This window comes from Dama dama, chromosome 9, assembly GCF_033118175.1.
Source record: "Dama dama isolate Ldn47 chromosome 9, ASM3311817v1, whole genome shotgun sequence".
Taxonomy (NCBI): Eukaryota; Metazoa; Chordata; class Mammalia; order Artiodactyla; family Cervidae; genus Dama; species Dama dama.
In genome coordinates this window covers 96,915,906-96,931,295 of record NC_083689.1, presented here as the reverse complement: position 1 = coordinate 96,931,295, position 15,390 = coordinate 96,915,906, and the positions used below count along the sequence as shown (strand labels likewise).

Below are 15,390 nucleotides of genomic sequence, written 5' to 3'. Positions count from 1 at the left end.
AATTCTTAAAGAGATGGGAATACCAGACCACCTGACCTGCCTCCTGAGAAATCTGTATGCAGGTCAAGAAGCAACAGTTAGAACTGGACATGGAACAATGAACTGGTTCCAGATTGGGAAAGGAGTACATCAAGGCTGTATACTGTCACCCTGCTTATTTAACTTAAATTCAAAGTACATCATGCAAAATGTCAGGCTAGATGAAGTACAAAATGGAATCAACATTGCCGGTAGAAATATCAATAGCAGATGATACCACCCTTATGGCAGAAAGTGAAGAACTTCAGAGCCTCTTGATGAATGTGAAAGAGGAGAGTGAAAAAGTTGGCTTAAAACTCAACATTCAGAAAACTAAGATTATGGCATCCAGTCCCATCACTTCATGGCAAATAGATGGGGAAACAATGAAACAGTGAGAGACTTTATTTTTTTGGACTCCAAAATCACTGCAGATGGTGACTGCAGCCATGCAACCAAGGACGCTTGCTCCTTGGAAGAAAAGCTATGACAAACCTTGACAGCATATTAAAAAGCAGAGACATTACTTTGTAGACAAAAGTCCATCCAGTCAAAGCTATGGTTTTTCCAGCAGTCGGGTAGGGATCTGAGAGTTGGACTACAAAGAAAGCTGAGCGCCAAAGGATTGATGCTTTTGAACTGTGGTGTTGGAGAAGACTCTTGAGAGTCCCTTGGACTGCAAGGAGATCCAACCAGTCCATCCTAAAGGAGATCAGTCCTGAGTGTTCATTGGAACACTGGATGTTCATTGGATGTTGAAGCTGAAACTCCAATACTTTGGCCACCTGATGCAAAGAACTGACTCATTGGAAAAGACCGTGATGCTGGGAGGGATTGGGGGCAGGAGGAGAAGGGGATGACAGAGGATGAGATGGTTGGATGGCATCACTGACTCGATGGACAGGAGTTTGAATCAACTCTGGGAGCTGGTGATGGACAGGGAGACCTGGCATGCTGCAGTCTGTGGGGTCGCCAAGAGTCAGACACAACGGAGAGACTGAACTGAACTCATGATAAAGGTGCAGACTTTTCCATCAGGACAGTTAATAAAAAGTACTTCTGGCTGTTGGTGGGACTCCAAATCAGCTTGAAAGACACAGGAAAGTGAAGAAGCATGATTATCGACAGTAGCTGAGGAGCTAGAATGCATGTCAAGAGGTTAAAAACAAAACCACCTGAAATAGTGTAAACATTTAAATTAGCCTGAGTTTCCAGCTCCTCCCTGGAGCCCAAGGCGAAGGATAATACAGCTATCTAAGATTTAATTTTTATCTTGTTAGAACAAGGTAATACAATGGTAATACACAGCAGCAAGGTCAGGGGAGGAAGAACAGTGCTTTCTCAAGACATTTCTCAGCGCCCAGAGGGTCACTCACCACTGGAGCTGCTGCGGGCGGAGCCGACTGCACGGAACACATGGAAGTCCGAGGCACGTCCTCTGCCACGGGCACGGGGGTGGCGGCCGGAGACGCCTGAAGGAAGAAGCAGGCACAACGGAGGATTTCTGAAATACCCAGTTATTAAAATGGAGCAACAATGAACCAACAATAGTCTGCTACCCTACCTGTGGTGAGGATGATTTCCTTGAATGCCTAAGGATTCTGAGCAGTGAATAAGTCAAGGCACGCTAAACCTCTCCAGCTACACTACTTCAACTTGGTTTTACCTCTCACCTTAGGTAGGTTACTTCACCTCTCTGAGATGCAGTTTCCACATCTGCAAAGTGAGAACGATGACAGTACCTACATCTCAAGGCCTTTAACGAGACAAAACATGCTAAGTGCTCTTACTGCATAGCACAGTAAGCTCAAAGACTGTTATCAGTTCAGTTCAGTCGCTCAGTCGTGTCCGACTCTTTGCGACCCCATGAATCGCAGCACGCCAGGCCTCCCTGTCCATCACCAACTCCTGGAGTCCACCCAAACCCATGTCCATTGAGTCGATGATGCCATCCAACCATCTCATCCTCTGTCGTCCCCTTCTCCTCCCGCCTTCAATCTTTCCCAGCCTCAGGGTCTTTTCCAATGAGTCAGCTCTTCGCATGAGGTGGCCAAAGTATTGGAGTTTCAGCTTCAGCATCAGTCCTTCCAATGAACACCCAGGACTGATCTCCTTTAGGATGGACTGGTTGGATCTCCTTGCAGTCCAAGGGACTCTCAAGAGTCTTCTCCAACACCACAGTTCAAAAGCATCAATTCTTCGGTGCTCAGCCTTCTTTATAGTCCAACTCTCACATCCATACGTGACCACTGGAAAAACCATAGCCTTGACTAGACAGACCTTTGTTGCCAAAGTAATGTCTCCGCTTTATAATATGATGTCTAGGTTGGTTATAACTTTCCTTCCAAGGAGCAAGCGTCTTTTAATTTCATGGCTGCAATCACTATCTGCAGTGATTCTGAAGCCCAGAAAAATAAAGTCAGCCACTGTGCCTATTATTTAGATGATCTGCCATCATATAATACATAATGTTATATAATATTATATATAACATATATATATATATATAACATATATATATATATAAACACATACATATATATATATAACATATAATATTATGTAGCTGTAATATATATATATATTGCAGTTATGCAATATTTAAATACATCATGTTTATATATCTAACAGCACCCTGTGAGTTGTAAATAGCTAGGTACAAATGCAAGGTAGTAAGACTATCCCAGGAGTTCTCAAAATGAGGTCCTGCGACCACCAACCTCAGCACTGCTAGGGAACTTGTTAGAAATGCAAATTCTTATGCCCCACCTTAACATACTAAATCAAGAATTCTGGGGATGGGGCTCAGTAATCTGTGCTTTGATAAACCCTCCCAGTCATCTTGATGCACACTGAAGTTTGAGAGTCACTATCATTTTGTCACAAGAGTAAAATTTCAAACAGGTTGCTTTTATTCCAGACATTTATGGAAGCAAATCCTATATGCAAGGTGCTTACCAGATGATCATTAATAGTGTATGATCTCTTCTTTTAAGAAATTTACTATGTAAAAATATGTACACATGTGAGAAGTAAAGACCAGAAAAGCTAAAACCTTATTTGCAACAAACGTCCCAACAGGGATATAAAAAGAAAGCATGACAGACTTCCCTGGTGTGTCGTATTCTGCTTCTTAAGAGTTGGAAGGGTGGTAAGGTTTGGGGAGGGACATGCAGGAGACAAAGGCCATATTTTAGCAGAGCCCTTTAGGGCTGACTACAATTTTAGCTGATACAGAATTTGGAGAGGTTATTTCAAGCAGAAGGAACCACACGAGAAAAGCTTGATGGCACATAAGTGCCTACCATCAGAGTTTAGTGACAGGGGACACATCTTGGTAGGAAAGGAAGCTGGTGGTGGTGGTATGGTTTAGTCACTCAATCGTGTCTGACTCTTGTGGCCCCGTCAGGCTGCTCTGTCTGTGGGATTCTCCAGGCAAGAACACTGGAGTGGGTTGCCATTTCCTTCTCCAGACTCAAATAAATAAGCAGGAACTTTTTTGGGAAGCTCCTGGAGTTGGAACAGGTGGGTGTTGTTCCACCTGTTCCTGAGAAAAGACATGCCTGAGAAAGGAATAATGCCAGTGGACACGTGGGGCGGGCTGGAAGGAGACCAAAGACAGAGGCCATGGCAGTCTTGAGGTGATGAGTGATGACAACTTTAAGTAGGTCAGTTACAGAAGCAGGAATGGAAAGAAAAGCATTGGCGAGAAGGCTCTCCTGAAGGGAATAATTGGTTACAGGACCTAAACTGCAAGATCAGGGTCAGCTTGAGAAAACAAAGCACATCCATGAACAGGCAAGATGAACACGGCATGTGAAAAAATATGGCAAAACGGGCCTTTTCATCAGCTGCTTCCTGTTAAAATAGTTTTGGTCTCAGCATTTTCAAGATCATAGAAAGACACTGAAAAGCAACCAAAACTGGAGATTTTAAATTTTAGAAACATACCTCTGTTTTTTCAGTTGGCTTAGATTGTTTTTCTTTACACTTTGACCGGTCAAAATCTTCTGAAAGTTCATCAATGAGTTCTGATTCACTCACGGGCTGTAATATAAGGAATATTATATAGTATGAAAAGAATTATTTTTTTTTTTTTTACTTTGATAGAAGAAAAAAGCTTCCATAGAGAAAACGTTTTTCTAGTTAACATATTAGGTTGCATTTTAGGATCTAAAACCCAAAGCTAATTTATACAGGGCATACATTTCATTTATCAATATGAGATAAATGTCATGCAACAAATAATGAATACTGAGCACCCAAGTACCACAAAAAATATTAAAGGTTTATTCAGCTAAAAGTTTTCCTGATACTTCAATTTCTAAGTAATTTTGTTCAAATAAAATTGCCCATTTCCAGTGAAGAGCTGCATTGTTTTTCTTTATGTGATTGTTTTTTATACTTCCTCTTGACTTCCGTCATAAATAAGTCAGAGGAAACATAGATCATATAGTCTCTTTCTGTGAGAACGTGGGGTTTTGGCAGGAAAGTTCTGTTATCCCTAGTTCCTTCCGGTGAAGTGGTATTACTTATTTACTGTAATTGGTCAAAATCTCCACATGCCCTAATCTAAGACAGACAGTTTAGTTCAGTCACTCAGTCATGTCCAACTCTTTGTGACCCCATGAACCGCAGACGCCAGGCTTCCCTGTCCATCACCAACTCCCAGAGTCCACCAAATCCCATGTCCATTGAGTCGGTGATGCCATCCAACCATCTCATCCTCTGTCGTCCCCTTCTCCTCCTGCCCTCAATCTTTCCCAGCATCAGCGTCTTTTCCAATGAGTCAGCTCTTTGCATCAGGTGGCCAAAGTATTGGAGTTTCAGCTTCAACATCAGTCCTTCCAATGAATACCCAGGACCGATCTCCTTTAGGATAGACTGGCTGGATCTCCTTGCAGTCCAAGGGACTCTCAAGAGTCTTCTCCATCACCACATGGCATGTAATTCAGAAGCTCAGCCCAGAGATGGAAAGACTGAGTTTCGAGCCCAGACCTTGCTACTTCCTAGCCATTTGACTTTGGGCTAATTACAGGATCCTTCTATGTCTCAATTTCCTGTAAAATGGGGATAATAATAGTGCCTTCCTCATTCAGTGAGGACTCAAAATGATAACACACAAACACCATTTGGTGTAGTGTCAGGCACACAGTAAGTGACTAATAGATGTAGCTGCTTAGTGTCTTCCTGACAGGTAACTTTGCTGGTTAACACCAAATTAAGTAAAGGTAGTACAGAATCAGAGCATTTGATGATGAGATTAGGATCAAAGTAAATGCTAATGACCTAATTTGAGGGCCCTCTTGATATTGGCTCCTATATTCAATGAACGTCACCTATAAACTTGTAATAGGTAATAATTCATGAGGTAAATAATCATTAAAATGTGTGAAATGGCCGAGTGTTGCTGTCAAAAGTTCCTTTCTCCTTAATACTAGGCTGGCATACGAGTGTCCACAGTGAGATCTTGTCTATGAAAATTATGTTTATATCTTACAGTTCTATTGTATTTTTTTTAAGTATCAGAAAATAACTTATTTCCTCACCTTGGGTTTTTCTTCAGCTTCTGGCAAGAGTGGTTTTCCATCTTTATCCTGTGAATGAAATTGAAAATTCATTTAAAATGAAACAATAAATTTTGCTTTCTTATCCCATTAAGTTTGTTTCTGAAATTCCAGGGTATGAGAGAAGAGACTCTTTTGCCAATATGTTGGAGTGAATTTGTATTTCAAATTAATTTTTTAAATAAAGTATCAGAATAAGGAACTGAGTTATAAAAATCAAGACCAAATGCTATAAAGTACAATGCAAGTACTTTTTTTTTAAAGTTACTGAAAAATAATTTCCATCTTTGGATAAAGAAGTAGAATTTTTTAAAAGGTTCTTTGGCAAGAAAGATGCAGCTTCATCAAAGAAAGGCTGAAAAAAAGGTTTTGATTCTCCAACCATGGTGAAGAGGTAGATCTCATTCCTATAAAACTGTTTTAATTGTTTGGACATTCACATTCTAGAATATTTCTTAAAATACTTTATACTTTCCATATATAAGCATTGCAACTATTTCCCATCAGACATTTATGTGTATTATTTCAAAGATAAATGCCAATATAATTACAGGGATAAGTCCAGTCTCCTCACGCCAAACCAAAACCACTTTCACTAAAGACATTGGTAAATCATCATATGTTTCTCTACCACTTACAAGGTCTATGTGCTTTTATCCATCGGCAGTTAGAGAAAATATAAACTCACAATTATTCCTTCCACTTTAAGGTTAAGGATCTGTGTCAAGAATGGTTAATAGCAAACACTTGAATTTGTGGAAATTTTAGTGACCACACACGGTCACTACTTAGGAAACCCTCTTTTAAAGGGTCCAACTGTTCAGGACAGAAAATAAAAGTTTCAGGGTTTCCAGAGTTGTTATCTGAACCAGGACAGACATGCCCTGAAGCCTCCTGGGGACAGACAGGGCAAAGCGGGACACACGGGCAGGAGCGGCGAGCCGCCGGCATGCAATGAGGTGAGCAACCTACCGTGGCCGGTTTTAATCTATAGTCCGACGGGACTGTTTCCTCATCTTCACCACATTTCTTTATTTTCTCTTCTTTGGCTTTTGCCTGAAGAAAGTGGAGGGGGGAAAAAAAAAACATTTGGATCATATAGGTATAATAAGACATCACTCTATGGACCCCATGGGTGTCGAGGAGAAGACCAAATCAGATTAAAGGGCCTAGTAAGCAGCCAGGAGAAAGGCAGAATAGGGATACTAGAGGCAGAGGAAAAACAAGCCAGCCAGGAATCCTGGGGAGGTGTCCTTGCCCTATCTCCGTGACACTGGGAAGCCACCTAGACTTTCTTTGCCTGTTTCTTCAGCTGTAAAATGGGGCTACGTCTTTAAGAACCCTTACCTAGCTCTCTTGATTTGTAAACACCAGCAGAGAAAATGAAACAAATATTCTTTGAAGGAAGTTAGGAAGAGGGTACAAGTTAGTTGCAATTATTTTACAGCCTTCATCTGTCATACTCAATGAGGTACTTACCTAAGGGGGAGAAAAAAAAAAAAAAAAACAACGCTCAGGAGTGTTAAACCTGTTCAGTGTGAAACAGATGAGAAATGGGAGAGACATCCCATCACAAATCTGGCTGATCCATGGATAACTGGTTTTACTTTTTCCAAAGAACTCCCTTCAGTAACACCAAGATTGACTGGATTACTGAACCATGAGCAACCGAATGCAAGTCCAAAAAAGTGCACTTCCATAGCACACCAGTGGCTTTCAGGATGGAACATCTGCATTGTAAGTTACTGGTGGGTAATGTGAAGTTTCATGATACATAATAATTTGTATCAGTATGAAGATACGGATTTAAATCACAAGCCAAGGAGCTACTGGGCACAAAAGTGTGTGTGTATATGTGTGTGTGTGTGGGGGGGTGGTATTTAGCTGATTCTAGCTCACCTTATTGCTCCCATGTACACCTCAGCCTAAGACGGTGGTTCTCCATCGAATGCTTAGTTAGTTGATTAATTTTAAAATATTTAATGAGCACTTTTAATAAGCCAGGTACTTTTTCTAGGCTTTGGGATCATAGTTTTATTGTTCTATAGAATAATAACTGTCATTAAGGGATGAAAGGATTTTTAAAAAATATTTCTGGTTATATTCTACTTCAGGATATAGAGGAAGTCCTACTACACAGAAGTTCTCCCCAGTTCAGGGATCTGTGAGGTCTCTAGCTATAAAACAGTCCTCATGAAAGGGTCACCCATATAGGACTGTGCCCCCAATTGGGCTTGTGAACAGTGAGTCATATGCACAGCTAGATACCTTTCTATTCCTCTTTGATCTTTATATTTCTTAAATGCCTGCACTGTGGTTTGTATTCAACAGGCGATGAAAATAAACATCCCCTGAATTGACACAGTTGCAGACTAGATAACTGCACTAGAAATGGTAGTGGTTTCATCGCTAAGTCATGTCTGACTCTTTTGCGACTCCCATGGACTACAGCCCGCCAGGCTCCTCTGTCCTGGGATTGTCCAGGCAAGAGTACTGGAGTGAGTTGCCATTCTCTTCTCCAGGGGATCTTCCAGACCCAAGGATAGAGACCTGGTTTCCTGCACTGCAAGCAGATTCTTTACCAACTGAGCTACCAGTGAAGCCCTAATCAGGGGAGATTAATAATGAGGTATCACTACAGAATAAATATGCCATGGTACATTATTTATAATAATGGCAAGCAGGCATGGACCTCCTCTCTGAAGCATCACCTGGCATAGAATGTGCTGGAGTGGCCATGGACTCCTATGCCATATCAACCTTTATGGGGTTATCATAGCAGACTAACCAAAGTAGTGAATTCACCATCAGGTACTAAAACTCAACATAAGGATCCAGAGGGTTAGAAAATCTTCATACTTTACATATAATTAAAAAGGAAAACTAGTGGAAAGAGTGAAAATGAACTGTTCTTTTTGTTCAAATTTTAGGAGTTTGCTAGTTTTCTAGAAGAAATTTAATACATTCCCTGGTATTAAAAAGCAGAGACATTACTTTGCCAACAAAGGTCCATCTAGTCAAAGCTATGGTTTTTCCAGTAGTCATGTATGGATGTAAGAACTGGACCATAAAGAAAGCTGAGCGGCGAAGAATTAATGCTTTAGAACTGTGGTATTGGAGAAGACTCTTGAGAGTCCATTCGACTGCAAAAAGATCCAACCAGTCTATCCTAAAGGAAATCAGTCCTGAATATTCACTGGAAGGACTGATGCTGAAGCTGAAACTCCTATACTTTGGCCACCTGATGTGAAGAACTGACTCATTTGAAAAGACCCTGAGGCTGGGAAAGATTGAAGGCGGGAGGAGAAGGGGACGACAGAGGATGAGATGGTTGGATGGCATCACTGACTCAACGGACATGAGTTTGAGTAAACTCTGGGAGTTAGTGATGGACAGGGAGGCCTGACATGCTGCAGTCCATGGGGTTGCAGAGTCGGACACGACCGAGCAACTGAACTGAACTGAACTGGTGCCTCATAGGCTAAAGAATTTGTCTGCAATGTGGAAGACCTGAATTCGATCCCTGGGTTGGGAAGATCCCCTGGAGAAGGGAATGACGACCCACTCCAGTATCCTTGCCTGGAGAAGTCCAGGGACAGAGGAACCTGGCAGGCTACAGTCTATGGGGTCGCAAAGCGTCAGACACAACGGAGTGACTAACACTTTAATTCCTCTACATCCCTAAACCCAAACTGTTTAAAATTTATTTTGACATAACTTGTTTTACATCTACTCATCTGATTTTAGTCACTTTAAGAGTCTTTTCATCCTGGGATTTATGTTTATACTTTCCCTCTCCAAATTACCATCTTCTTAAACCACCCTAATCAAACAGTCCCGAGGCAGAAGTGCCCTTGGCGAGCTGCCCCGGAGCCCTTGGTGGTGGACCCCCAGGGTCCTGTCGGGACCACCCTTTCCTCGAGACGCCGTGCCTCCTCGCACCCTGTTGCAATCCAAGTTCCGCTTCCCCCCAGTACATTACTTGGTCCTGGAGGACAAGGGTGGCTTCTCCCGCTCCCTTGCCTTTGCCTTCGTAAAGCCTTTCATGCCATTTGGCGCCCGGCGAGTCCTCAAAGAGGGTCGACGATAGAAACTGGCCCATTGGGGACCGGGCGGTCCCAGACTCCGGGGGAGCTGCTGGGAGTGGCCGAGACCCACCTTCCCCCCGGAGACCCGGAACAGGAAGTGACAGGGGAGGCTGCAGCATTGTGACAGCGACGGCCACCAGCTGCCACCTGCGCTGGGAGGCGGGTGCTCCGGAGGGCCCCCACCACTGCCTGGCTCGGGGTGCCCCCAGGAGGGCCCCCCACCACTGCCTGGCCCGGGGTGCCCCCAGGAGGGCCCCCCACCACTGCCTGGCACGGGGTGCCCCCAGGAGGGCCCCCCACCACTGCCTGGCTTGGGGTGCCCCCAGGAGGGCCCCCCACCACTGCCTGGCTCGGGGTGCCCCCAGGAGGGCCCCCCACCACTGCCTGGCTCGGGGTGCCCCCAGGAGGGCCCCCCACCACTGCCTGGCCAAGGGTGCCCCCAGGAGGGCCCCCCACCACTGCCTGGCACAGGGTGCCCCCAGGAGGGCCCCCCACCACTGCCTGGCCAAGGGTGCCCCCAGGAGGGCCCCCCACCACTGCCTGGCCAAGGGTGCCCCCAGGAGGGCCCCCCACCACTGCCTGGCCCGGGGTGCCCCCAGGAGGGCCCCACACCACTGCCTGGCCAAGGGTGCCCCCAGGAGGGCCCCCCACCACTGCCTGGCTCGGGGTGCCCCCAGGAGGGCCCCCCACCACTGCCTGGCTCGGGGTGCCCCCAGGAGGGCCCCCCACCACTGCCTGGCCAAGGGTGCCCCCAGGAGGGCCCCCCACCACTGCCTGGCCAAGGGTGCCCCCAGGAGGGCCCCCCACCACTGCCTGGCCAAGGGTGCCCCCAGGAGGGCCCCCCACCACTGCCTGGCCAAGGGTGCCCCCAGGAGGGCCCCCCACCACTGCCTGGCCAAGGGTGCCCCCAGGAGGGCCCCCCACCACTGCCTGGCCAAGGGTGCCCCCAGGAGGGCCCCCCACCACTGCCTGGCCAAGGGTGCCTTCAGGAGGGCCCCACACCACTGCCTGGCCCAGGGTGCCCCCAGGAGGGCCCCCCACCACTGCCTGGCCCGGGGTGCCCCCAGGAGGGCCCCCCACCACTGCCTGGCACAGGGTGCCCCCAGGAGGGCCCCCCACCACTGCCTGGCCCCGGGTGCTCCCAGGAGGGCCCTCTGCTTCTCCTTCTGTTTTCCCCCAGAGGACTCAACAATCCTTTAAAAACTGAAATTTAACATGAAAACTCTCTTCTACCAAACATGAGCAACTCCCAAGCTCCACACTCTAAACATGCTTTTGTTCTAGCTATAAAGCAATTATTGCTTGATTTTATTCTAATTGGCGACAAGGTTTCAACACTTTTCCCCAGAGTTACATAAAGGATCTCCCACCCCCATCTGCAGCCATCTCCCCTCTTTTTTATAAAGAGAAGCACCTAGAACCCTTCTGAAAAGACAGATTTCCAATTTCCATACGAGCAGACAAACCTGTTTCTTACCAGGCCACCGCCTGTACATTATCTTGTTTAGCCAGGTGTCACTTAAGAATTGGCAAAGGAGATTAGTCGTTCATTTGAAGTATTAAAATTCTAGATGGTTTATAAGATAAACACTCAAATATCCTTCCTGGTTGCTAACTCCCCAGCAATAAAATATCTGAATTAGCCAGACCCTGGAAGTAAGGCAGAACAAAGCTCAGCTCATTTGAGATCCCTATGAAAAACAAAAGTGGTGCAAAAGTTCCACACATGTGCTGGGCATTAGTTCCGTAACCTTGTAAGCTGCAGACTAACAGGCTTTGCATGTGAGCCCCCAGGTCAGTACCTCATCGACCTCCTTAATAGAGCTGGGGTCGAGCTCCGGCTCCGGCTTCCGGGTGCCCAGGGAGGCTGACAGGGCCTCCAGGGCCTGCTCAGTCATGGCGTCCTGCGGAGAAGCAAAGAATTCTGTACGTTAAAAAGGAGACGCCCTCCTCAGCCGAGACAAGCCACCTACTCCTTTGAGACATTCACATTTTGTTAGTAAATCTCTTAAGAAGGAACTGTGGCTTGAGGAAGGACTCTAGGTAGGCAGTTTTACTTGAAACCCAGCAGAAAAAAAAAAGAGAAAGAAATAAGAACTTACCGGTGAGAGGAAACATGGGATGGGACCCGTTTGTACATTAACGGAGCTCCTGGGGGTACACTTCACCTCTTAGCAAGCGAGAGGTGCAAGTACAGTAATAATTATAAAATACTCCTGTCAATATCAAAGTACTGTTTTTCTTTTTCTGAACACAGGTCCCTTAAAATGACTCTGACAACCCATGTCCTTTAGCCCAGCAGAGCCCAGGAAGCAGGGGGTCCTGAAGTGGCTCATAAATGTAGGAATTCCCACTCTCAGGGGTGTGGTGCCCTCTGCTCCTCCAGATAAAAAATAAACCGGCCACTCCACGAGCCAGAGGCAGAGCAGCACCCACAGAAAACTCCTCCCTGCAGTATCTGGGCGATCCGCAGACAGGGCAGGTCTTCTCATCCAGCCCAGAGCTGCAGGGCTGCCTTTCAGGATTCCTAAGAATCAGGTTATAGCTGACTGTGGTCAAGGTGGACAGAGTAACTGCAGCAACGCTCCCCGTGAGGGTCACAGGAAGTCAAGGCCTTTAGAAAATCAAGTCAAAGATCTGATGTCCCCAGAGAGTGCTGTCTCTGGGGTCCTGCCCTTCTGTGTAGAGTAATGGTGAGACAATCCTCTCCCACAACCAAGGCACATATGCCAAAATCACCCATAAGCATTTGTAGAAACAGAGAAGGCCTGCCTGACCAATATAAGCCTGACTACTTTCACTATGCCACGCAGGCCCGAGGGGAACAAAGGTGGTCTACGGGTACAACGCACTATTGAGATTCCCGCCGTGCCCCTACCCCGCCATCCACCCACCAGGGGGACCATGCTGAGGTTCAAAGAAGTAATTATTGATACCTCTTCTACTTTCCTTTTTTTCTCTTGGGGTGGAGCAGCACTTCTGATTACCCCCGCTGACTGAGCTTTTAAAGCCTCTTCTGTAGATTTCTGAAAAATAAAAGACAAAAGAAGGTTTGACTGGTAGATGAAGGAAATGGATTAACCAAACAGTAAGAACCAGAAGTAAAACGTTGGCATCTTGGGGCTTCCCCAGTGGCCAATGGTTAAGAGGCCGCCTTGCAATGCAGGGGACACGGGTCTGATCCCTGGCCAGAGAGGATCCCACATGCCGTGGAGTAACTAAGCCCGTGAGCCACGACCACCGAGCCTGTGCTCTAGAGCCCTCGAGCCATGACGACTGAAGCCCGTGCACCTAGAGTCCCTGCTCTGCAACAGAGAAGCCCCCTGCAGAAGCCTGCACATCACAACTAGAGAGCAGCCTTCACTTGCCCCAGCTAGAGGAAGCCCCAACGCAGCAATGAAGACAGTGTGGTAGAAAATAGTTTAAAAAAAAAGCTGTTGTCTTAAAAGTGGGAGGTAGTTTCTAACAAGTTTCCCTAATTGCATTAAAAACAATACCTCTTTCTCAGTTTTCTTTCCATCAGCTGCAGGGGAACTGCAGGTGAAGTCTGATGACAAGGCATCGATGGCATCATTGGGCCCCAGGGGTTTCTAAAGAAACAGGCAGCATGACGGGTCACACATGGGAATCATTCAAGTGACAGAACAGATTATAAACCCAGCAAATGATGAATGCACTTGTGCAATTCTTTGACTACCAAAGGAGATACTTAACAAAATAACTCAGATGAAAGCCTATGCTTGGGAGGAAATTGGATGCTCAATGAATATTATTTTTCTGTTACTCTCAACATACTTGTTACTACGTTAGTAGGATATTCTCATCCTATTTTTAATAATATTTATTTTGTCCTAAAACTTCTTGCCCCATTCTTCTTTCCCTCAAAAAGAAAAGAAAAAACTAATTAGGAAATAAACAAGCACTGAAATGAGCCCTATCCCCTCCCTCTTCCTCTGAATAGATGGAAACTTCATCTGATTTAGAGATCACTATAGTCATAATCCAAAAATACAGAATTGATAACTCTATTCCCCCAACCAAAGATATGAAAAATGTTAAATCTGATCTTGGAAGACATTTATGTAAACTCACCAAGGAGTCTGGAGGAGGGGCTGCGATCCCGTCTTTTTTCTGAAACAAATATTAGTTTGATGATGCTGAGAAGGCAAGATTAATCCTTACAGTCAGCAAAATGCATCCCTCAGTGAGTGCAATGGGCTGAACTGCGTCCTCCCAAAACTCACATGCTGAAGTCCCATCCCCCAAAACCTCAGAATGGGACTCTATTTGAAGATGGGGCCTTTACAGAGGTAATTACAGAGGTATTTAATTTAATTACAGAGGTAATTAAAGTGAAATGACAACATTAGGATGGGTCTTATTTCAATATGACCAGTGTTCCTATAAAAGGGGGAAGTGACCCAGAGATCCACAGAGAGAAAAGACGACATGCAGATATGTACACACGGAAAGAAGACATGGAATTATTCCACACGGAGGTATCTACATGTGGAGACCAAGCAGAGGGGCCTGAAACAGAACCAACTCTGCCCACATCTTGATTCCAGTCTTCGAGCCCCCAGAATTGCGAGACAGTAAGTTTCTGTTGTTTAAGCCATCCAATCTGTAATACTCTGACATGGCAGCCCCATCAAACTAATATGGTAAGCTTCAGAGTAATGACAATTTCACAAGCCCGTTATTTTATCTAAGTTAAAATAACTGGATATATTAATGTGATAAAAATGATAATTCCAAAGAGAAAACAATAAGTTGTAAATACGTAACTGTTTAACTTACATTCAAAAGTTCCCTATATTTTGGAGGCTGTGTGACTTCTCTTTTACCCAGTTCTTCTATGTAGGTAGAACTCATTGGATCCTAGGGAAAAAAAGTACGTATAGGGATATTAGCTGTATAATTCTAAAACCATACATATTTCTTAATATAATACATACATACATAATGTATACATAATTCTTAAACCAAAGTACTATTGCATTATTAAGTTACAGAACTATTGAGATTAAATACAAATCATTAAGAAGCCAGCATTTTATGCAACTCTGAAATTTTATGTTTCTACAGATATTTGCCCATATTTAATTGGCTTAACCCATAAATAATGCTATAAAATATTCAAACCAATATATTAAATTTGATTCCTATATAAAATACATTTTATTTTAAAATATTTTGCATTATCTAATATTTCTATACCTACAAAAGAGCAGTTAATAACAGTGAATTTCTATATAACTCAACAGATCTAGTTATTTATGTAATAAAAAAAAGTCAGAGCGATGTCTCTTTTTCTGCACTCTCCAATCCAATTTTTCTTCCTTGTTTTCCAGAAATAGCCACCATCCCAAACTTTATCACATCCATCAGTATAAAGCTGAGTATATTTTAAAACAATTATTCCACATGTAGGTATCCATAAAAAATATACACCATTACTTTGCTTATTTTCAAGTGTTACATAAATGGTATCAGATCAAATTCTACATATCATTCTGCAATGTACTATTTTTTATTCAAAATTATGCTTTTGTAATGAAACCATATTGATATATGAACAAACCATTTTAACCACTATAAAGCATTCCACTTGTCATCAGCTTGTTTCCTGTTGAATGAAATCATTTCCAAATGTTTCACCTGTTCTTATAACTCCTTACACACTGGGCAAGGCCCTCTCCAGGGAATCTGTCTAG

At 44.3% G+C, this 15,390-nt stretch overlaps 1 protein-coding gene across 9 annotated transcripts in view; it reads right to left on the bottom strand.

Annotated features, from left to right (window-relative positions):
- The window catches only part of CAST (calpastatin), a 124,106-nt gene that overhangs the window by 21,858 nt on the left and 86,858 nt on the right, over positions 1 to 15,390 (bottom strand). For all 9 annotated transcript variants that reach the window (XM_061152058.1, XM_061152057.1, XM_061152055.1 and 6 more), the window contains 9 exons: positions 14,474 to 14,554; positions 13,766 to 13,804; positions 13,171 to 13,263; positions 12,610 to 12,699; positions 11,476 to 11,577; positions 6,558 to 6,641; positions 5,568 to 5,615; positions 3,970 to 4,065; positions 1,395 to 1,490 (listed from right to left, as the gene is read on the bottom strand). In XM_061152058.1, coding sequence (XP_061008041.1) covers positions 1,395 to 1,490; positions 3,970 to 4,065; positions 5,568 to 5,615; positions 6,558 to 6,641; positions 11,476 to 11,577; positions 12,610 to 12,699; positions 13,171 to 13,263; positions 13,766 to 13,804; positions 14,474 to 14,554 — 729 coding nt within the window. The remainder of the gene's footprint in view (positions 1 to 1,394; positions 1,491 to 3,969; positions 4,066 to 5,567; positions 5,616 to 6,557; positions 6,642 to 11,475; positions 11,578 to 12,609; positions 12,700 to 13,170; positions 13,264 to 13,765; positions 13,805 to 14,473; positions 14,555 to 15,390) is intronic.